The sequence below is a fragment of the Coenobita brevimanus genome, chromosome 51, assembly GCF_032717465.1.
Source record: "Coenobita brevimanus isolate Jiangsu-jjx chromosome 51, ASM3271746v2, whole genome shotgun sequence".
In the NCBI taxonomy this organism is placed as follows: Eukaryota; Metazoa; Arthropoda; class Malacostraca; order Decapoda; family Coenobitidae; genus Coenobita; species Coenobita brevimanus.
In genome coordinates, this window is record NC_137004.1 from 5774726 (window position 1) to 5798565 (window position 23840).

Sequence of the window (23840 nt, forward strand, 5' to 3'; positions counted from 1 at the left end):
CCATTTCTTTCCGCTTTCTTTTCTACATTTCCGCTCCTCTTTCCAGAGTAACTTTCTGTTTTCAGAGTAGTTCGCATTCATTTTTCAACCTAGATCCTCATTTACCTCCTCCTTTTTCCTCTTCACTAGTCTCTTTATTTGCTTCTTCATCTCAACATATTCAGTTCTTATTTCAACTGAACCCCTATCTTGTAACCACTTTAGCCACTGCTTCCTCTTTTCCTCCACCGCTCTCTTTACCTCCTCATCCCACCATGCCGAAGCTTTCTTCATTGTTGTTACTCTTGCCACACCACACACCACTTTAGCATTCCTAACTAAGCAATCCCTATATGTATTCCACAGTCTGTCGAGGTCCATTTCATTCCAATTCAGTAATTCTAACTCATCCTCTACTTTGGTCCTGTATTCATCTGCCATTTCTTTGATCCTCAGCTTCTCAACTTTCAGTCCTTCTCTCTGACTGCTCCTCTGTCTCCAGATGCACCTCACTCCTCTCAGCTTGATCTTGCATACCACAATCATATGATCTAACAGACCTCCACATCGTCCTCTCACAGTCCTCATATCAGCAACGATTCCCATTGTCGACCTCTACGAGCACGTAATCAATCAGGCTTCTTTCAACACGATCCCCGTTCCCTCTATACCATGTATATTTATGTGCATCTCTGTGTTTGAAATATAAGTTACAAATGCACAACCTCCTCTCCTGACACATATCCTTTAGTCTCTTCCCATTATCATTTTCTCCTGATACTCCATAACAACCCATTATGTCATCCTCAGAACCAGTGCCTACTCTTCCATTCATATCCACTATCATAAATGTATAATAAATAAACCATAAATTATACATTCTCTTGGTTAGATATGCACATGCATGAAGTTACACCACACCAAGGTTAACGTGTAAACAATGATTATCTGATCTCATGCTGGTGAGAATAAGGCGGTGATGAAAGATATGTAGGGATATGCGTATTTCCTTTCTTGGGTGCCTCTGAACATGTGCTAATGGTGAAAAACATTTTTGCATTGAAAAAAATATTTCTTCACTTCTCTGTGTATATTTTCACCCTGTATATCTTACTTTCTCCCCATGTTTTACTACTGTTCCACATTATGCTAAATGCCTATTGTCTGACAGAAATACTGCCCTGAGGTAAGTGCATCATTCCTGAGTCGCATGTGTTTCTCGTGGCTGGATGGTTTAGTTTGGCGAGGATACCGGGCACCTCTTGAGCATTCTGATCTCTGGGACCTCGCCCAGGAGAATACCTCACGCTTCATAATCAAGAAATGGGATCACAACTGGAGAAGATACACTGCCAGATCTTACAGGTAGGTGAGGATGTATGGAAGGACAGAATAGTTGGAAAGAAGTCAGATAGGGCAGTCCTGGAATTGAACTTATTTTCTGAACTGCAGGGCAGTAAATTTGAATCTTCAAAACAGTATTCCCAAGTCCCACAAAAAATGATGGGTTGAACAGGATATACAGTACATAAATAGAACTGCAGTAAAGAATATTAATAATTTTTTGTGATATGTTGATTAAAATAGCACAATAAAGACATGCTTATTTTCATATACTGTATTAAAGAATTTTGAGTGATGAGTTGATTAAAGTAGCATTATAAAGACTTGGTTAGTTTACACTTTTGATATACTTTGTTGATTTGTTTTCCCTCCCAGCAAGGGCAAGTCTCACACCAATGCCAACTTCACAAATGACGGTGGGATGGAAGAGGTTTCGGGGGTAGCCAGAGGAAACTTGTATCTCTCTCTTCTTCCCACTATGATTCGCACATTTGCACCAGCATTCCTACTTGGGGCTCTGCTCAAGCTGGTTCATGATACTTTCCAGTTCCTCAGTCCTCAGATCCTCAGGTTTGTTATTGTGTAGTGTATAGTACAGTGACCTCCTGCTTTGCAGTTAATATATATGGGTAGAATTTAATGTTTCAGAAATCTACATACTGTAGTTGGTGCATACTGTACATGTCATTTTTACCAGCATTACAAAAACAGATAAATGAGACTCCGATGCTTTAGACTTTCTCTGTAATAAATTTGCCATGATGGGTTTTCACTGATTTGCACATGCTTGAAATTCTCACCTCCCAGTTTACAGGCACTGGCAGATACTTCCATGTCATTTTATACTACAGTATAACCATTTCATTCCTTTTTTTTTTTTTTTTTTTTTTTAGGCAAAGATGCACTTGACAGGTTGTTTGGTAATTATTTAAAACACAACGATGTTATTCGAACATGTTGCATTCAGCCAGTCATCACCAACCTGCCAAGTGCATCTTTACTTCGATAAAAAAAATGAGTTGCAATTTCGTATTTAAGAAACTCACCTCAAGATTCGGGAATCAAGAAGTTAGCCAGACACATTCACTCTGTGGGAAGTTTGCTGATCATGGTGTCTGTTTACATTCTCTTCTTGTTTTGTCAGTAGATGGCAGCACCTGTGTTTACGATCAGCATTAATGAAGAACAGGAGAACAACAAACAAGTCTTCAATAATCTGTCTATCTATTGCCAGATGCCTTAATCCCGTAAGGGGTCACCACAAACAAATCGTCTCCATGTTGCCCTGTCCCCCACCGTTTCACTGCCCTGCTCCCAGCTCACATCATTCTCCCTCATATACCTCTCCACTCTATCCCTCCGTCTCATCCTTGGCCTCCCCCTCCCTCTCCCTCACTCACATACACTCTCCTCATCAGTGTCTCACTCTCCATCCTCTCCACATGGCCAAACCACCTCAGTGTGTTTCTCTTAACACTTCCAATTACATCCACATCCACACAACAACACTCCTTCACTTCCTTATTTGTCAGTCTGTCTCTCCATGTGACTCCACATGCTGCTCTCAAATAACTCATTTCCACTGCTGTCACTCATGACTTCTGTCCTTCCAACAAGGTCCATGCTGCCATGTGTTAGAGTTGGAATCACAATACTGTCATGTAGTAACTTTTTCACTTCCATGCTCACTTTCCTGTTTCTTATCACTGCTTTCAGGGAACCAACAACTTTTCTTCCGTGTTGTATCCTTTCAAGCACTTCACCCTCTAAACTTCATCCGTACTCATCACACTACCCAAGTACTTAAATACACTCACATTTTCCATTTCCTCCTCATCCATCCTCACTGTACACTCACTGACTTCACTTCTCCCAAAGACCATAACTTTACTCATCCCTACATTCTTCTTTACATTCCGTTTCTTACACACTCTCCCAAACTCATCCACCATGCCTTGCAGCTTCCCTTCGTCTTCACTTAACAACATAGTATCATCTGCAAACAACAGTACAGGGAGTTTCCAAACAGTGCCCTCTTTCATTAGGGCTGCTTCAATGTCCACTGCCCTACCTTGTATCTCTTTTATAACCTCATCCATATACAGATCGAACAACCATGGAGACTTGACACATCCCTGTTTCAATTCAGCCTTCAAATGGAAAAATTCACTCATTTCACTATCCATATGCACTGCAGCCTTAGCACCCTCATATGTACCATTCATGACATTCAACAACTTCCCATTTACTCCATATAATCTTAATGCTTTCCACAATCCTTGTCTATCCACTCCCTTGTATCCTTTCTCCAAATCCATGATGGCCACATACAACTTCTTTCCCTTTTCTAGAAGCTTTTCCACTAAATATCTAAGAATGATTATCTGATCTACACAACCTCTTCCCTTCCTGAAACTTCCCTGTTCTTCTCCAACTAATTCCTCTGTTGATTTCCTAACTCTGTCAGTAAGTATCCAGCCATATACTTTTCCTATTTCACTAAGAAGACAAATGCCCTTGTGATTACCACACCCTTCTTTTTCCCCTTTTCTTTATACAGGGGCATAATTATACCTGACTTCCAATCCTTTGGGACTCTATGTTCCTCCCAGGCCAATCTGCACATCTTCCACATCCATTCTGCTACTATCTCTGTCCCATGCTTCAGCATTTCACCACACGCTCCATCAGTTCCTGGAGCTTTCCCCATTTTGACTTTCTTCATTGCTTCCACAACTCCCATCTCACTGATTTCTTCCTTGCTTCTCACATCCCTCATCTCCCATCCATTCCCAGCCACTTAAACTCACATTACTTTCATTCTCTGTGTTCAACAATTCCTCAACGTGTTCTCTCCATCTGCTCACTTTTTCTTCCTTTCTCCACTAGTAATCTACCATTTTTATCTTTCACTCCCCGACTAACTTCACTTCCACCCTAACTCTCTTTACCTATTCCCAGAACATTTTCTTACATTCCCCCCACTTTACACTCAGATTCCTTCCAAATTCCTCATCCTTTCTCTTCTTATTCTCTCTTACTAATCTTTTCACCTCTCTCTTTCTTTCTGCATACAACTCTTTCTTCTGTCTCTCAACTTCTTCCGCGCTTCTGTTTCTTGTCCTCTCAATATTTTTTTTTTTTTTTTGTCCGACTCTGGGCATAGGCTTCACAGCCTGCTGTCAAGGCCCAGCAGTCTTCCTACATACCATACACCTCTACATATCACCACTTCGGCACTAACACCCACTGTCCATATTGAATACATGCTAGGGCTGTCTCATACAGGACTGGTGCATTCTTTTTTTGTGCTACAGCATTTCTCACCTGTTCATTCCACCATGCTGTTCCCTGCACCCCCTTTCGTCATCTCTTCACCCCACGCACCACCTCACATGCTGCGTAGATTTCTTTTGTGATGCTCACACCTTCCACTTTCTGTATCTGCTCCAAATCATGTTTACCCAATCCCTCGTCCAGTTCTATCTTGTATTCTGCCATTTTCCATCCTCTTGAAACCTTTCCACCCTCCTTGTATGAACTACTTCCTCCTGTCCTTCCCTTCTTTTTGTCTCCATTTCATTTGGACCTTGATTCTCACCACCACCAAGTGGTGGTCAGAAAGTCCACTCCCCCAACTCTGTATGCTCTTGCAACCATTACACACCTTCTCATCCTATCATCCACACACACATAATCAGTCATTGCCTTCTGTTCATTCAGTTCACCACCAACCCTTCTCATCGCTCGCCACGTATAACTATGGATCATTTTGTGTCTGAAAAGGGTATTGGCTATCACCAACCCCCTCCCAGCACAAATGTCCACTAAGTGCTGCCATTCTCATCCATCTTGGCAGGCACACCCCACTACTTTGTCCACCTTCGCATTCCCTACTTTTTCATTCATATCTCCATTCAAAAACACTCTTTCATTCCTTTCCAACTTTTCCATGCACACTTCCACATTGGTCCAGAACTCCTCTCTCATTCTGGTTGCACAATCTTGCATTGGTGCATACAAGCACACAGTCGCCCACATTTGTAGTCTAACTTTCAATCATATCCACACAATCCTTGAGCCGACTGATCCATACTCTCTTATATTCTTCTTCTATCTGTTACAACAATACACACTCCTTCTTTTGCCCTCTCATTCTCACCTACTCCCACACATATACCCCATCCATACTCCCATTTTCACACAGTCACCTCTCCTTTTAGTTTTAGTTAATCCACATACATCCACTTTTGCACCCTCAAGCACCTGGACAATCTCTCTTTCTTTCATCTCATCATTTGCACCCCTTACATTCCATGTTGCAATCTGTATCATGTCCTTTGTTTGGTCCTTAGTCGTCACCTTTTGGTCTGTCCTGATCTGAGGCTTCTTGTTCATATATTTAGTTAGTTGTTTTCCAGGGAAGGACACTAACCCTCCACCAACCCACTTGTTTTCAGGTAGGGAACATGTGTTGATTATAAGGTTACCATCCAGCGTTATAAATGCTTTCCTGGTTGACAGGAAATCATCTGGCATGCCACTCGGCGTAGAGTTACCCTGAAAACAAAGTACCACTACACTAAATGAGTGGATGATGAGTACCCCCACCTACCACAGTAGAAAAAAAGAGCTGCAGCAGCAACAAGAAATAAAACCGACGGAGCTGTCATTGGAAAGGCAATAGCTCCAAAATACATCTAGATCATGTTTATATTTCTGTATTGGTGGTTGGAGTTGGAGTTGGAATTGGGACTTTTTTACTGACTCCTACTGACTCCAGCATCACCCTAATTGCTTCTGGCCCCGACTCCACAGCCCTGCCTTTAAACATGCCCACACCATTTCAGTCTACCCCTTGTTATCACAACACCAATACATTCAGGTCCTATCCATCCTCTACTCTTCATTAGCACTCCTAACCCCCCCCAGGCTTGCCATTCAAGGATGCACTACACACCCAGTTACGCATACTCACATCTGTACGATTGAACCTATGAATATCCTTTTCCTTCACTGGCCAGGTCTAGCTGCCATACAGCATTGCACTTGTAACACATGTTGCATACATCCCGTAGCAAGGAGGGAAGTCCCTTCAGTGTCAGGAGAGACTGCAGCTCTCTGAGCTTCTTCCAACAACTTCTCACCTCCTACCACCACAATAGCTCCAGGTCTGATGTACCCAAATAACAGAACTCCTGCACACATTCAAGGGACACTGCAGCTACGTGAATCCTTTCCCTGTTCTCTCCTTTTGAATGCTTTGTTTTGTTTCCTTTTTAAAGGCTCCAACTTGCTTGTATGCATAACCCTTGATCACCTAATGGCGGCTGTCCATGCTGCTCGATCTCTGGCAGCTTCCCTATTCAGTCCCTCACCCCTGAGGTCACAGTCAGTGACCTTGTCCTAAGTCATTTTCAGTCTTCCCCTTTCAACCCTAATGTAAACATTTCTCACTTTCTGCATCCAATTATCATCCCCTCATCCTCTCCACATGCCCAGACCATCTAAATCTACCTCTCCTCATCACAACACCAATACACTCCAGTCCCTTCCTACCTCTCAACTCTTCCATTGTAAACCTAGTCCCCCCAGGCCTTGCACGCAAGGACATTTCACATTCACCTAATCATTGTCATTTCTGTACATTTGAGCCTGTGAATGTCCTCTTCCTTTATTGTCCATGTCTCACCACCATACAGCATTACACTCTTAACACATGCTGCATACAAAAATCCCATATCATGGAGAGAGAGCCCTCTCAGTGTCAGGAGAGGCAACAACTCCCAGTACTTCTTCCAACCATTCCTCACTGTAGCCACAGAGCTAGCTCCAGCCCCACCTGCTGCACACAACATGTCTCCCAAATAACTAAACTCTTCCACACACTTACACCCACCAGCAAGTTCAATCCTTTCACACCTGACAGTCTCCACTTGCCCCACCTCCAGCACATAACATGTCTCCCAAATAATTAAACTCTTCCACACACTTAAGAGACTCACCAGCAAGTTCAGTTGTTTCACACCTGACAGTCTCCGCTTCCTCTCTCTGACACACTGCACACATGGAATCAGCAGTATCTCGCACTCTACCTCTGATACTGCTACATCTCATATGCACCCTCTTATGACAGACACTACAAGAGATGGAATTACTTCCCACACCCTTGTGGCAAACCACATATGGCCACTCTCCGTCTTCATTGACAGTAATGCCACCAGCACTGGATTCCATCACTGTAGTTTTATCTGCATTTACTTGTAAGCCCTTGCACCTCATACCATCTCTCCACTTCCTAAATCTGTCCTTTGCCTCCCTTTCATTCTCTGCAATCAACACCAAATCATCAGTATACAACATTTCCCACAAGGACGTTGAGTAAATTTTTAACAGTTGTTTAAGTCATGATTGAGATTGCCTCATAAAGCCTGACTACATAGTCCTTGAACTCACAATGCCAAGGGTCACTGTAATCAGTTGCATGAGCTTGACATTGCCTTTAACCCTCTCATGAAACCTGGCACACACACCCCTACTCCTCTTTCCGGTTTTGGCGCAGCCACATATTTCCCCTGCGCTGAAAGTATGATTTATACTTTTCCATACCGAACAGGCCCTAATACAGATACCAATACAGTGATTCTTTTGTTACGTTGGAAAGCCAAAAGTTGTAGCTTTCTTTTGTTCTCAGGCTGTAAATTTGTAAACTTATAAATTTATGTAGAAATAAGCTTGTGAATATTATGTTGCATTCATTCATAAAGAAATTAGAACTTTCTGAGGAAGTAAAATATCTTTGAAAGCAGTGATAAGAAACAGGGAAGTGAACATGGAAGTAAAAAGGTGCTGCATGACAGTATTGTGATACCATATATAACGTATGGAAGTGAAACTTGGACCTTGTTGGTGGGACACAAGTCAAGAGCGGGAGTAGTGGAAATGAATTATTTGAGAGGAGCATGTAGAGTCACATGAAGAGAGAGAGACTGACAAATGAGGAAGTGAAGGAGCATTGTGGTGTGGATGTAGTTGTGATAGAAAATGCTAGGAGAAATACATTGAGGTGATGGGGCAGTATGGAGAGGATAGAGAGCAAGAGACTGGCGAGGAGAGTGTATGTGAGTGAGGTGGAGGGGGTATAGAGGGAGGGAGAGGCGAAGGATAAGATGAAGGAATGAGTGGAGAGGTATATAAGAGAGGGGAGTGTGAGTGGAGAGCAGGGCAGTGGAATGACAGGAGGTGATTTGTTTGCGGCCAACCCTAATAGGATTAATGAGTCTGGCAATAGATAGAAAATATCATTATATTAAATATAATCTCACCTCTTTGACCTGTTTTGCAGTGTGTTATCAAATGTCTCATGATGTAATGTATAGAGCAAATGAAAATTTGCAGTAGTACTGTTTTCTGGTGTAAAAGCGAGATTTATTGTAAAATATTAGCCATAAAAAGTTGCTACTCCTCACCCTGCCGTAGGATGGGAAAAGAGGTCCTAATGATGGTGGTGATGATATGATAAAATGTAAAAGATTTCCACTTGCATCTTGAACCAGCGAAACGCACGTTTACAGTTAGGCACACCATTGTGAGATATACAAGCCTATAATGCACATGAAAGCAGATAATACACCTTTTATTTCTTGTGTTTCTTCATCCAGTGGTTCATGCGCGTCTAAATGCGTATGAAAACCATGAGGGGTTAAGTAGATCATGTGGAAACCGTGAGAGGGTGAACCTCATATGAGTGATACAGTTTTGTTTTATATACAAGGTTCCTTTACTTCTGCATTCTCTCCTTTTTGAAACACACTAGAAAGTGGCTTTTGGCTGTTTTTGACACCAGGCATTAGAAGTGGACATGGGAGGAACCATCTCAGTCTCAAAAAATCAGGGAGGGAGTGCATTGCTTCTTGTCACCAGTTGTGATACTGTACCTCACAAGATATGATGACCTTCCTGGAGGAATGCGCTGTTATGACTATGCCCTGAGTTAGAAAGGGGGGGGGGAGGGTGGATTAAGACAAGAAACAACACACATCTGAGTCTTGGCTGATTCCATCATCCTTTCTAATTCCTGAATGGTGTTGAAATTGACTTGAAACTTCCTCATATGGTGCATTCAGGAGGATAGAAATCCATCCATCAGTCATTCAGTCGTGTGTTGTCCTATTAGGAACATAGGAGTGCGGGGCTAGAGAAGTTGGTCCTGACTTTTAAGATAAGAGTGAGGGCAAAATGGGAAATTCTGTACAAACATATGACATAGAAAGTCTGGTGTGTTAAGCTATGGTAGAAAAGACAAAAAACTGCAAGATCTTTGAAGTATTATTATCACATAACTTATTTTTGGTTGTGTTGTTCTTGTTGCCTGGGCACCTACTGTATGTAGTAAACATCTTGACTGAAATATGTGTTTTGTTTACTGTAAATAGATATTTTTGTAATACGGTAGCTGCAGTTAATTCTTTCTCTGACGTCCGTGCAGTGTCCTAATTAACTTCATTGAGAGCGATAATGAGGAGGAGCCAGCATGGCATGGATATTTGTATGCAGTCTTGCTGTTTGTGTGTTCACAACTACAGTCCTTCATGTTGGGACAGTATTACAAGGTGATGATGGTCACTGGTCTTCATCTCCGCACTGTCGTCATATCTGCAGTATATAGAAAGGTGAGCCATGACAACAACTGAAAAGTGTATTTTTATCTTCTTTAGTTAATTCATTTATAGTAATTGTCACTTTGATATTACTTATGAGAACATTTGGTGTGCTTAATTTGCATCAGTCTTTATGAATGATCTCAACACTAGCTGGCCCCTCGTGTGTGCTTCGCTACACCCCAAGGTTAGCCGGGGGTTGCCAGGCAACGTGTATTGCTCACAAAGGTAATCTTTTCTTATTTCTGACCTTATTTTTCTTGCTACATTATTCATTTTAGTATCGAATTGTTTGCAGTTGATTTTTCTATAAGGATGTATGCATCTAAGGTTGAATAGAACACCAGCATTACCAATCCTATAACAGAATGTACAACAGTGTGAAAAAACGTAGGCCGTTTGCATAAATGTTTATACTCTTTATTTTTGACATTTTTTGGGTTATTTTATTCATTTTAGTCTCTCTGTTCACAAGTGTTCGTTCTACAATAATATATGTATGAAATAGTGAGCAAACAACCACCATCACTATTACAAACACCATAAAAACATGAGAAAATGTAGACAGCTTGCATAAATGTTTATAGTCTTTCTTTATTGTTGATGTTATTTTTTGTGCTATATTATTCATTTTAGTCTCTCTTTGTTTGCAAGTATTTGTTCTACAATAATATGTGTGTAAAATAATGAGCACACAATCACCATCACTGTTACTAACATTGTAAGGAAGGCCAGGCATGCTTCATCAACATGCTGTCTTGTACATATTTACACTCATATTTTATTTTATTTCTGTCAGTATTTTGTGTGCTACTTCACTATTTTTAGTCTCTAATTGTTCATGTGAGTTTGTTCAATAGGAATATACATTCAAGAATGAACAGAACACGAACTCATTGTTGCTAACACATTATATACAGCAAAAGGATAAATATAGTGTATACAGTATGTATACACTAGCAAAGTATAGAATCCATATACAGTAAATATATCTATCCTTACCACCCAACGATGTATGTAGTGCACAGTAAGAATGGGAAGGCATATTCAAACATTTTAAAACAAGTCCCATGAACATCGAACAATAAATAAATTTTTGGTGAATATTTTACATCGATAGGAGTTTTTTGGGTGACGTAAATAATGTCATCGGCCGGCCAAAGTGTTAATTACTTGGCACATAATACTTGTGCTCAGTCAGTTGTCTTCACACTTCCATGTCTTTTTTTTTTCACTGCATCTTTCTGTCAGTCATAAGCTACCTCCCATGCAGATCTCTCCTTTATGTCACTTCATATTTGTTCCTTTCTTAAATCTGTCATCAGAAGTGCTTTCTTAACCTGTTTCTGTCAGCTTCTCATTCTGTGTGCAATCGTACATCCTCCTCTTCCTCCAGAAATGGCATAAGTTTGGTCCAGAAAGCAAGAAATGAGAAAATATGATAGAGAATGCCCAGTGATGTGGGCCATACACTCACTTATATACTTGGACTATACTGTATACAGTAGGTACCCTCTGTTCTCAGGAAATGATCTCTTTGAGCCACAGTCAAAAATTATTATAAAAATTATCATTGTAATAATGATGTTAACTGTGTTACTTTCAGAATACATAAATTGCAGCAACTCTGCATAAAGGATTTGTATAAAAATTATAATGTTTAGATTTTTTTTTTAAATAACTGGCACTCAGTTATGTGTTTTGAGGTGGGCATGAGGTCTAACATGTTAATTTAATTATAGTCCATAATTACTATGCCTCAGAGTGTGGCATAATTAATTGTACTCTATATTGTTTACACTGAAATAGAATATTATATGTATTGTCCTTCCTTTATAGTATTAGAGTTGAAATTTGCTAATTTGTAGTTGGCAAGATCTTGTCCTGGGGCAGACTTATACAAAAGGTCTTATTGAGACTATTGCTAATACTGGAATGCTGTTTATGTGTAAGGCATAAAAAGAAATTGCTTTACCCATAAGAGATTATAAGTTACTTTGTGTTCATCTTGAAAACGTAATGGAGTGATGTATGGTGTAGGAATAATGTATTGTTTTAGCCTCAAGGTTATTTGTATGTGGTGAGGGCACCCATTACCCACTCACTGGATACAGTGCTACCTTCAGGCAACTGTACATTGGGTGATACAGCCAGATGGTTTCCTGTTACTGTGAAAACCATTGAGTATCGTGGGTGGTAACCATATTATCAGCTGGTACTTGATGGTTTTGTGGGCTAAGGCACCCAAATGAATCCAGTAAAAGTTTGCATCAGTGGGGTGGTTGGGGCTCATTCCTTACATGCCACTCGGGGACAAGTGAGGCTAGTCGTCCTTGCCTTAAATGTCGGGATTGAGTAGCTTAGGCCTGGGGCCTATATTCTCTTGATGGGAAAAAAAAAAAATGAATGATAGATGTGTAACTGAAGTGAACTCTTAGTTGATGGTATGTCACTTTGTCATCCTCAACACTAAGAGGAGATGACATGATTTTCAGTTGAAATAAGTCACATTTTGCTCCATTACAGTGAGGTAAAGGTTATGAGTCTGTGATGAGTTAAGTGAGGCATTCTCATTCTGTCTTTAATCATGTTTTACTGCTGAGTCCACTGGTGTTCAGCTAGGTGCTTGAAGCATTTTAAGAGAGTTAACGATATAAATATAATTATTTTAGGTTTCAGTATCTATCTGTCTATCTGTCTATCTGTTGCTAAACACCTTAATCCCATAAGGGGTGGCCTCAAACAAGTCGCCTTGTCCATTTGGTAACCCCCCCCTCCAGTGACTCGTGGAGTTTTCTCTTATATCTTTCCACTCCATCCATCCATCTCACACTTGGTCTTCCCCCTCTACCTCACTTACATTCACATTTCTAGTCAGTCTCTCATTCTGCATTCAATCCACATGGTCAGGTCATCTTAAAGCATTTCTCTTAACACTGACACAGAGAAGATCATAGAACAGTTTGAGAGATGGTGGAATGGGATGGTGGGGCTCTTCTGTCATACTAGAGTCCTTTTCACCAAGCATGTGAAAGTTTATGGTAAGTGGCACCAAGACTTGTCCTGTTATTGAAGAGGATACATACACATTGAAATGCACAGAGATGAGAATGTTGAGGTGAATGAATAAGATCTCAAAGACAGAACTGAGAATAGTGAGCTGCAGGTGAAGATTTAAGGTAAAGTGAAGGTAAAGGTGCAGGTCAAATGCCATGAGACACTCAGCCATGGTGCTCATCTCTGTAACCTAGGCCTTTGAGCCTGTGGCTGGTTATTCACCCAGCATCCTGGGATACAAGGCCACTGCATCAATCAATCAGGTTACCATAGTTCCCTCCCCTAGATATTACTGATGGTACTCATTTTACCTATAAACCGACAAAGGGTGGATGGACACTTAGGTCTTGTGAACTTAGCTGCCCACACCAGAATTCGAACTCTGATGTTAATGGGCCGGCAGCATCACAGTCAGCATTGCTGATCACCTGGCCACAACAGCTTAGAGATGATTAACAGAAATATCAGAGAGGTGATTCAAACTTGTAGGTTGAGATGGTTTGAGCATACTGAGAGGAGGGAGGAGGATTACTGACTGATTAAGGTTGGAGGTGTGCATATAGAGGAAAGAGGGAAACCAAGGGAGAGGATGAGGTCCTGCCTGGAGATTAGGGTATGACACAGAGCAGAGAATTGGCTCAGGATTGTGACACATGCATGAAGAGCTGCCATCAGATGATTGTGCCTACACACGCAAGCAAGGTCAGTGGCCCCTGAGCATAAAATAATAGCTGTTGATTTCATAAGTAGATGCTATAACTCATAAATTTTGGCTTGGGGAAAATGTACAGTACTGTGCTTTTGGCATGAAAAACAGAAAAGAACTAAGTTTTAAGTTGTCCAATTGAATTTTTGGTTATACTGGATCATAGAAAATATAATGAAATGTAATCGTGTATCAGTTCATTGGTTGATATATGCCATTCTTTAGCTGATACAGTGTCAGTTTAAATATTTTTCAGCAAGATAGAAAATATATATTTACAGTATTCATTTTATTGTATTGTTTCATTTTGTTTTATTTATAAAGGCTCCAACGTGCTTGCATGCGTCGGCCATGGTCACCTAATGGTGGCTGTCCATGCTGCTCGATGTCTGGCAGCCTCCCTATTCAGTCCCTTATCCCTGAGGTCACACTCAATGACCTCGTCCCAAGTCCCCCCCCCCCAACACAACACAACCCCTAATGTTAACACTTTTCACTTTCTGCACCCAGTTGTCATCCCCCATCCTCTCCATATGCCCAAACCATCTCAGTCCACCTCTCCTCATTGTAGCAACAATACCGTACACTCCAGTCCCATCCGACCTTTTAACTCTTCCATCATAAACCTAGCCCCCCCACACCTCACCTTCAAGGATGCACTGCACATCCACCTAGTCATTGTCATAGACGGGTTTTCTATCTATCTATCTGTCTATCTATTGCCAGACGCCTCAATCCTGTTCGGGGTGGCCACAAACAAATTGCCTCCACGTCGCCCTGTCCCCCGCCATTTCACTGCCCTGCTTCCAACTCACACCCCCCTCTCTCATATACCTCTCCACCCCATCCCTCCATCCCATCCTCGGCCTCCCCCTCCCTCGTCCCCCCTCCACCTCACTCACATACACTCTCTTCATCAGTCTTTCACCCTCCATCCTCTCCACATGGCCAAACCACCTCAGTGTATTCCCCCTAACGCTTCCTGTCACATCCACATCCACACCACAATGCTCCTTTATGTCCTCATTCGTCAGCCTGTCTCTCCATGTGACTCCACAGGCTCCTCTTAAATAACTCAATTCCACTGCTCTCACTCATGAATATGAAATGAAATAGGGAATGCTGTTATGATGATACTGTATTTAAGGGTCAGTAACTACAGTACTTTAGCTGTAATGAGAAACCAAAATGGGAGTGGAAATTCAGTTTCCAGTCTTACATATTATGGTACATGTTGCAGTTCTCCTTGGAAAATCATGTGATAAACTTGATGTCACAGTTCTCAAGTTAGTCAGTCAGTTGACTGTGCCAGAAGTGACCCGTATTAACTCATTCGGTAGAAAGTAACCTGTATTAACTCACACAGTAGAATTTTGACAGCTGTTCTTTTAAAGACTGTGCTGGCATTACTCAGCACATGGTCTGTGAATACATTTATTTATGTTAACTTGATTTGTCACTACATAATTGAATGCCAAAGATAGTATGGAGGCAGTCAATAATGGTAGCAGCCAGTCACATATTACCTTTTCAAGTTCAGGGTCCCAGTTTTAGTGATTAGGACCAGTCTATGCCCAGTGTTGGCATTACATGGTTGATAACCTCCACTCACATCTAATGATTGAACTCATGCATGTGACAGAGCTGTCACTTCCACTGGAACATTCTGACAACTGTACCACAATGAGCAGACTGTCATAATTGTTATTATTTGACTTTTTTTTTTTTTTTAACAGCACTTATCATGTTTGCATGTGTCATCATTCTCAAAATGTTGCAAAATAATTATTACTGTAGTATTAAATTTTCTATCCACATCAGGCACTGAAGATCTCAAATAGTGCAAGAAAGGAATCCACAGTGGGTGAGATTGTGAATCTTATGTCAGTGGATGCCCAGCGTTTCATGGACATTACGAGTTACATCAACATGATATGGTCAGCACCTTTGCAGATTGGAATTTCCCTGTACTTCCTCTGGGACCTTTTAGGTGAGAGATTTGGATTAAGTAGACATCGAAGTTATGAATTCATATATGTTCCTCTTAATCATTTCTTTTAAAGTGTTCCAACTCACCTTGAAAGGGTTTCACCAGGAAACAACCTCCAGTTGTTGTTGTTGATCAACTCCAGTCTGTCTGGTTGAGCAGACCCATTAACCCCAAGCAAGTGGCTGCCTTTGTAGAGCCATCCCTTGCAATTAATCATGTCCCCTAGTGGGGATGCATTTACATCTCTCCATCCAGTTAGAAAGGGCACCATAGCAGCCTCCACATTATCCTGTTACCTGGTTATATGGTTACCACCCAGCATTGTAAATGGTTTCGTGGATTTCATGATACCTTCAGGCTTTTCACTCAGTGAACAGCTACCTGAAATGGAGAGAAGAGTAATTAAAAGACTAGAAGGAAAGGGAGAAGTAGGAAGAGAGGAGGGCAGACACAGAGATAGAGTGATAAAGATGAGGAAGAAGTAGGCATCTCTGCATCAGGTGAGTAACTGATGGTCACCACCACCAACTGCTGAAGAACCACTGGAGCAGCACTTGACATAAGTAAAGCTGTTGATGGAGAATGTGAGTGCCTTTTAAATGTTTATGTAGTGTGATGAGCAAGGAGGGAAGTTTTGGAAGATGAAGGGCAAGAATGACTATTGCAGTGAAGGAAGGCTTGAGGCACATTGATGGCATTGGTAAGGAATAAGGAAGTGAGTGTGAAAGTGAAGAAATTCCATTATATAACAGTATTGTGAACCCCATTTTAATGTATGGAATTGAACCATAGACTCTGTTGGAAGGACTTTAGTCAAGAGTGAGAGAAATAATATAAGTTTTTTGAGAGGTGTGTGTGTGGTACATGTAGGATGAATGGAATTGTAACCAGATATACTGTCTTAGCAGGTATGACCATTCATTCTTCCCCACTACTGGCCCCAGTACGAAGAAGCAGAAGCATTCAAATCTACAAAATTATTATTTTAGACAACTTTCTTGTGGAATTTTTGGGAAGTGAAACCAATTTCAGGCCTTGGCTCGCCTCACTGTTAATTTGAGAGAATCTTAAGTACAGTGTATTAGGAATGCATACCTGATGGTTGGGGGGGGGGGAATCTATCTATCTATCGCCAGACGCCTCAATCCCGTTTGGGGTGGCCACAAACAAATCGCCTCCACGTCGCCCTGTCCCCCGCCATTTCACTGCCCTGCTCCCAACTCACCCCCCCCTCTCTCATATACCTCTCCACCCCATCCCTCCATCTCATCCTCGGCCTCCCCCTCCCTCTTCCCCCCCTCCACCTCACTCACATACACTCTCTTCGTCAGTCTTTCACCCTCCATCCTCTCCACATGGCCAAGTCACCTCAGTGTGTTCCTCATAACGCTTCCTATCACATCCACATCCACACCACACCGCGCCTTTATATCCTCATTCGTCAGCATCTCTCTCCATGTGACTCCACAGGCTCCTCTTAAATAACTCATTTCCAATGCTCTCACTCTTGACTTGTGTCCTTCCAACAACGTCCAAGCTTCACTTCCATATTAGAGTTGGTATCACAATACTGTCGTGTAATAACTCTTTCACTTCCATGCTCACTTCCCTGTTTCTTATCACTACTTTAAAAGAACCAGCAACCTTTCTTCCCTGCTGTACCCTTTCAAGCACTTCACCCTCCAAACCTCCATCCTTACTCATCACACTACCCAAGTACTTAAACGTACTCACATTTTCCAATTCCTCACCATCCAACCTCGCTGTACATTCACTGACTTCACCTTTCTCAAAGACCATCACTTTACTCTTCCCTACATTCACCTTTAGATTCCGTTTCTTACAGACTCTCCCAAACTCATCCACCAAGCCTTGCAGCTCCCCTTCGTCTTCACTCAACAACACAGTATCATCTGCAAACAACAGTACAGGGAGTTTCCAAATACTATCCTCTCTCACCAGGGCCACTCCAACATCCACTACCCTACCTTGTACCTCTTTTATTACCCCATCCATGTACAGATTGAACAACCTTGGAGACATGACACATCCCTGTTTCAACCCAACCTTCAAAGAGAATAATTCACTCAGTTCACCATCCACACGCACTGCAGCCCTAGCACCATCATACATACTCTTCACAGCATTCAACAACTTCCCATCTACTCCATATATTCTTAATACTTTCCACAATCCTTGTCTATCCACTGTCATATGCTTTCTCCAAATCCATGAAAGCCACATACAACTTCTTTCCCTTCTCTAGAAACTTTTCCACTAAAGATCTAAGAATGAATATCTGATCTACACAACCTCTTCCCTTCCTAAAGCCTCCCTGTTCTTCTCCAACTAATTCCTCTGTTCTTTCTCTAACTCTGTCAATAAGTATCCTACCATACACTTTTCCTATTATACTAAGAAGACAAATGCCCCTATGATTACCACACATTTCTTTTTCCCCTTTTCCTTTGTACAAGGGAATAATTATACCTGACTTCCAATCCTCCAGGACTCTACCTTGCTCCCAGGCCAAGCTGCACATCTTCCACATCCACTCTGCTACTATCTCTCCCCCATGCTTCAGCATTTTCACCACACACTCCATCAATTCCTGGGGCTTTTCTCAATTTAACTTTCTTCATTGCTTCCACAACTTCTATCCTACTGATTTCTTCCTGTCTTCTCACCTCCCTCCTCCTCCCAGCCATTCCCCAGCCACTTATACTCGCATTACTTCCATCCTCTATGTTCAACAAATCCTTAAAGTGTTCTCTCCATCTGCTCACTTTTTCTCCCTTCTCCACTAGTAATCTACCATTTTTATCTTTCACTCCCCTGCTGACCTCACTTCCACCCTGTCTTACTCTCTTCACCTCTTTCCAGAACATTTTCTTACAGTCCCTCCACTTTACACTCAAATTCCTTCCAAATTCCTCATCCACTCTCTTCTTACTGTCTCTTAGTAATCTTTTCACCTCTCTCTTTCTTTCTGCTTATAACTCTCTCTTCCGCCTCTCAACTTCTTCCACGCCGCTATTTCTCATCCATTCATTGTATGCTGTCTTCTTTTGTGCCACAGCCTCTCATCTCTTCAGTCCACCACGCTGTTCCTTGCACCCCCCTCTGTCTTCTCTTCCTCCCACACACCACATCACATGCTGCACATATTTCTTCTGTAAATATCCTGCACACACCTTCCACGTCCCCCGTCTGCTCCAATTCATATTTGCCCAATCTTTCCTCCACTTCTCTCTTATACTCTGCCTCTTTCTCATCCTCTTGTAACCTTTCCACTCTCCTTGCAACTACTCCTTCCTCTCGTCTTTCCCTTCTTCTATTTCTCCATGTTACTTGGATCCTAATTCTGGCCACCACCAAGTAGTGGTCAGAAAGTCCACTCCCCCAACCTCTATAAGCTCTTGCATCCATTACACATCTTCGCAGCCTTTCATCCAGACACACGTAATCAATCATTGCCTTCCTTTCATTCAGTTCACCACCCACCCTTCTCATCACTCGCCATGTATACCTGTGGATCATTTTATGCCTGAAGAGGGTATTGGCTATCACCAACCCCCTCTCAGCACAAATGTACACTAACGCATGACCATTCTCATCTGTCTCAGCAGGCACACCCCACTCACCAACTGTTCCATCCACCTTCACATTCCCTACTTTACCATTCATATCACCGATCAAAAACACTCTCTCATTCCTTCCAAACTTTTCCATGCACAGTATATTAGGAATGCATACCTGATGGTGGGGGGGGGGGAATGCTTGGCTTTTTTGTAGAGACGTGATGATGCCTCACTCCAGCAGTTCATGTTCTAGTAGGAGCTTATAAGACTTTTAACTTTAGCTCTAAGGTGTCTGAAGTCTTCCTCCAGTTTACTTGTTTTTGAGCTGTGCCTTTTTTTTGATACACAGTTGATTCAGTAGTGACCCATTTTCCAGTTACCCAGCACACTCCCCATGTACAGTACAGTACTTGGCTTGATCTTGATGGAAAACTCTGGAGATTAAATGTTTGACCATTTTTTGTTTATTTATTTGAATCTTGTGTATTATTACGTGTATGAAGGTAATATAAAACTAAAGCAACAAACGTGAAACATGTACAGTTAGATAACAATACAAACACCTGAAAGAGAGAGAGGATGAATGGAAGTGGCAAGAAAAATTGTTAATAAATGTCTTTCTGAGCGTCAGTGATTAATGGTACTGTACTTTTGAGAACAGTACTTGCATGGGCACTAGTGAAACTTTCACACTCACTTTTAGGGAAGACGTAGACTCCACTGCCTCATGGTTTCTGATATTAAGTAGATGTAGATGGGAGGTTTTAAAAGCCGATGTGAACTTCAGTGGTGGTAACGATTATTTGCTGTGTTTCTGCAGTTGCTGACATTATGTTCCCATGTTTTATGATAGATTATGCACATGTGAAAAAAGAAGTTCTTTATATTGGCTCTTTTTTGCTGAAGTAACTCGCCAATACATACATTCCCCCCCAGTTGTCCCCCATAGTACCGCACAATTACTCTCCACAAATACACCACATCACTAACATACCCAACATTATCCTGGGTGGTGATTTCAACGCCAAGGCATCAGCCTGGCATGTCAACAACCCTGACACAGACAGAGGTCTGGTACTACAATCCCAAACAGATAATCTTTTCATACTCAGTAATCTCCATCTACATATCCATATCCTACACCAAGCACTCTTCCTCCTATCATTCCCAGACATCACCTTCTGCTCCCCAAACCTCACCTCCACAACATCCTGGAAAGCGGTCAAAACCCTTGGCTCTGACCACCTCCCAATCTTCATCATTACCAAAACGAGAATCACCCCAGCTGGCCACAGACACACATACACTGTTTATAAGAGAGCCAGCTGGGAGGTCTTCACAACTGAAACAGAACTACACTTTGAAACATTAAACAGTACATCCATCACAAACATCAGCACTGCTGTGCACACTTTCAATACAATTATTCAAAATGCAGACAAAAGACACATCCCTAGAGGCAACAGAAACACAACCTCAACTTCACTCCAGAAATTCAAGGCCTCATCAGTCAACAGGACACACTACAACTCTCCCCAACACCCCATACACTAGAAACTGAACAACAGATACAAGAACTCAACACCCAAATAAGCAATAAATATCAGAAAGCAAACACTAAATTAGAATAATTATATCCAAACACTTGATCACAAACAAACCCCAGGAAATTCTACAAAACACTAAACAGCGTCATGCTCTCCAACAGCAACACAGCACAATCACATGCTTCCATCACAACAACAGACACCATACTTTCAAACAATCAACAAGCAAACACTCTCATTAGTCACTTTTCACATGTCAGCCATCTAAACCCCCATCATGATGACCGATGCATCATCCGACGTAAGAGACAGTTCCCCACAGACCCAGACTTCAAACCTTTCACATACAACCAGACGAAGCATATCATTAGCAACCTTAAGCACTCATTTGCCTGTGGACCAGACAACATTAGGAACATAAACCTTAAACACCTTGGACTACAAGGCATACAAGCACTCTCCAACATATCAAACTACAGCTACTCGCACAACATAATACCCAACGTCTGGAAGCATGGTACTATCATCACCTTGTTGGAAGGACACAAGTCAAGAGTGAAAGCAGTGGAAATAAGTTGAGAGGAGCATGTGGAGTAACATGGAGAAACAGACTGACGAATAAGGAAGTGAAGGAGTGTTGTGGTGTGGATGTGTATGTGATTGAAAGCATTTGGAGAAATACATTGAGGTGGTTTAGCCATATGGAGAGGATTGAGAGGGAGAGACTAATGAGGAGAACGTATGTGAGTGAGGTGGAGTGGGGGAGGGAGGAGGAAGCTGAGGATGAGATGGAGGGATGGAGTGGAGAGGTATATGAGAAAAGGGGGGGGAGGGTGAGCTGGGGGGAGGGCAGTGAAATGGTGGGGAACAGGGCAACATGCAGGCAATTTGTGGCCACCCATTACAGGACTAAGGTGTCAGGCAAAAGACAGATAGGTAGATAGGATATCCTAGAAGGCAAGTTTGATGATTTTCCATAGTATGGATAAAATCTGTACTGTATGAAGTAGGTGAAAACTACATGAATTTATATTTACACTCTTGGGACAAGAAAAAGTAGCAGGAGTTTGTTTTTGCAGGTCAGAAAATAACTCAAGTGTTACCGTATGGGATAATAGGAGCCAAGACATGCAGTTCCCACATGGACTGGAAGTCAGGGTACCACATTACGCACAAGTGGAAGGTTGATTGTCTATATATGAAGCTGAGAATTGGATTTTTGTTAATACAAAAAGTTGTAAATTTCCAAATCTCCATCTTGTGGGTAGACACTTCATCACCATCATCATCCTGACCTCCCTTCCCATCCTACGGCAGGATGAGGTGGAGCAACATCCAGACAGCCAAAGTTTGCCCAGTTCAATGGACCACGCATCCATTCACTCATCATTCAAGCCCTCAAAATCCTGGTGCCATCAGATAGGCCAAAAAATAATTCACCACCTTCTGTAGCTTCACATATATGTATTTGATAGAGCCAGTCTGATTGGTGTCACGTTAAAAAGGGGTGCCAAATCCCAGATTATGCGCTTCTTCACACAAAATCCATCCAGCCGGCTCTGTCTCTTTTCAGTCCCTTAGCAATTGGTGAAAAAGATAACTAGATCTGATGTGAGAGGTGTAAGGCTGAGAGGAAGACCACGAATAGGATGGATGGACAGTGTGAAGAGAGCGTTGGATGCGAGAGGGATGTCTGTTGAGCAAGGAAGAGTGGCTGTGCGTGACAGAAATAAATGAAGAGAAATTGTGAATGAATAAGTGATGACGCAGCCCTGAGGGGATATTTTCCCGCATTTGGTCTGATCAGCTAGTCAGGTCAGGTGCGGGTAAGGGGATGGGTCTGTTATGATGTGGCAGGGGTAAACCAGTTCTGCTGTCGGGCCCTGCTGCAGATGTCACTGATTGCATTGCGCAGTTGACCCTTGTGCAGTGTGGTGCGGTGAGGATCTGTCTGTTCTCCCCTTTGGGGCTAAGATGCGAATGAATGTGTTTGAATGGATGAGTAAATGGGGAGTGTTTCGTCCTGTCTCGGCTACCTCCCTTTCCTTGGGGGAAGCAGGCTAGGTATATAGATAGATAGATAGATAGCCTCACCAACTTCCATACCGCTATTCCTCACACACTCAGCCACCATATCCCCCGATCTTCATCTTGGCTGACCTTGCCTCCTCCCTCCTCCAGATTCGCTCAGATATACCTTTTTCACCACTTTATTGTCACTCATTCTTACCACATGACCAGACCTTCTCAGTACACTCTCTTCAATTTTGGTGTCCACAGACTTCCTCACTCCACATCTTTCACGAATCACATTATTCAGTATCCTCTCCACTCTCTGTACTCTACATACATTCCTCAACACTCCTATCTCCACTGCTCATACTCTTGAATTCATTTTCATGCCACACCATAGCCTCACAACTGTATGTTAAAGTTGGCACTAACATTCCTTCATTTAAGCCTCGCAACACTCGAGCCTCTTTTTCTTATCAAGGCCTTCATAGCATCAGCTACTTTCCTTCCTTCTGTCACTATACTTTCCACTTTTTTGCACATTTTCTTCTCTTTTCTATCAATATACCCAGGTATTTGAACTCTCTCACCAATTCCAATATCTCTCCATTCACTGTAACATCACACCGGGAGTCACCTTCTGTCAGTAACCATCACTTTACTCTTTTCTACATTTACTGTCAAGGCATGATGCTCGCAGACATTAGCAAAACTCTGCACTAGTCTACCAAGTTCTTGTCCAGTGTTTGGAAGTAGTACTGCATCATCAGCATACAAAAAATTTGAGATATTCCATCAATCACCTTCATTACCAGTACCATCCCTCTCTCCATTACTCGTGTTTTTACTTCTGTCATCATCCCATTCATAAATATATTGAGCAACCATGGGGACATCTCACAACCTTGTCTCACACCCACATTGATTGTGAACCATTCATTTAGATGCCCATTTACCCTTACA

The 23840-nt window shown here is 42.0% G+C and overlaps 1 protein-coding gene across 1 annotated transcript in view; it reads left to right on the forward strand.

The window, feature by feature from the left end:
- The window catches only part of LOC145400296 (multidrug resistance-associated protein 1-like), a 164936-nt gene that overhangs the window by 22323 nt on the left and 118773 nt on the right, over nt 1-23840 (forward strand). The window contains exons 6-9 of the mRNA XM_080272854.1: nt 1151-1344; nt 1699-1893; nt 9812-9995; nt 15568-15736. Of these exons, the coding sequence (XP_080128980.1) occupies nt 1151-1344; nt 1699-1893; nt 9812-9995; nt 15568-15736 (742 nt within the window). The remainder of the gene's footprint in view (nt 1-1150; nt 1345-1698; nt 1894-9811; nt 9996-15567; nt 15737-23840) is intronic.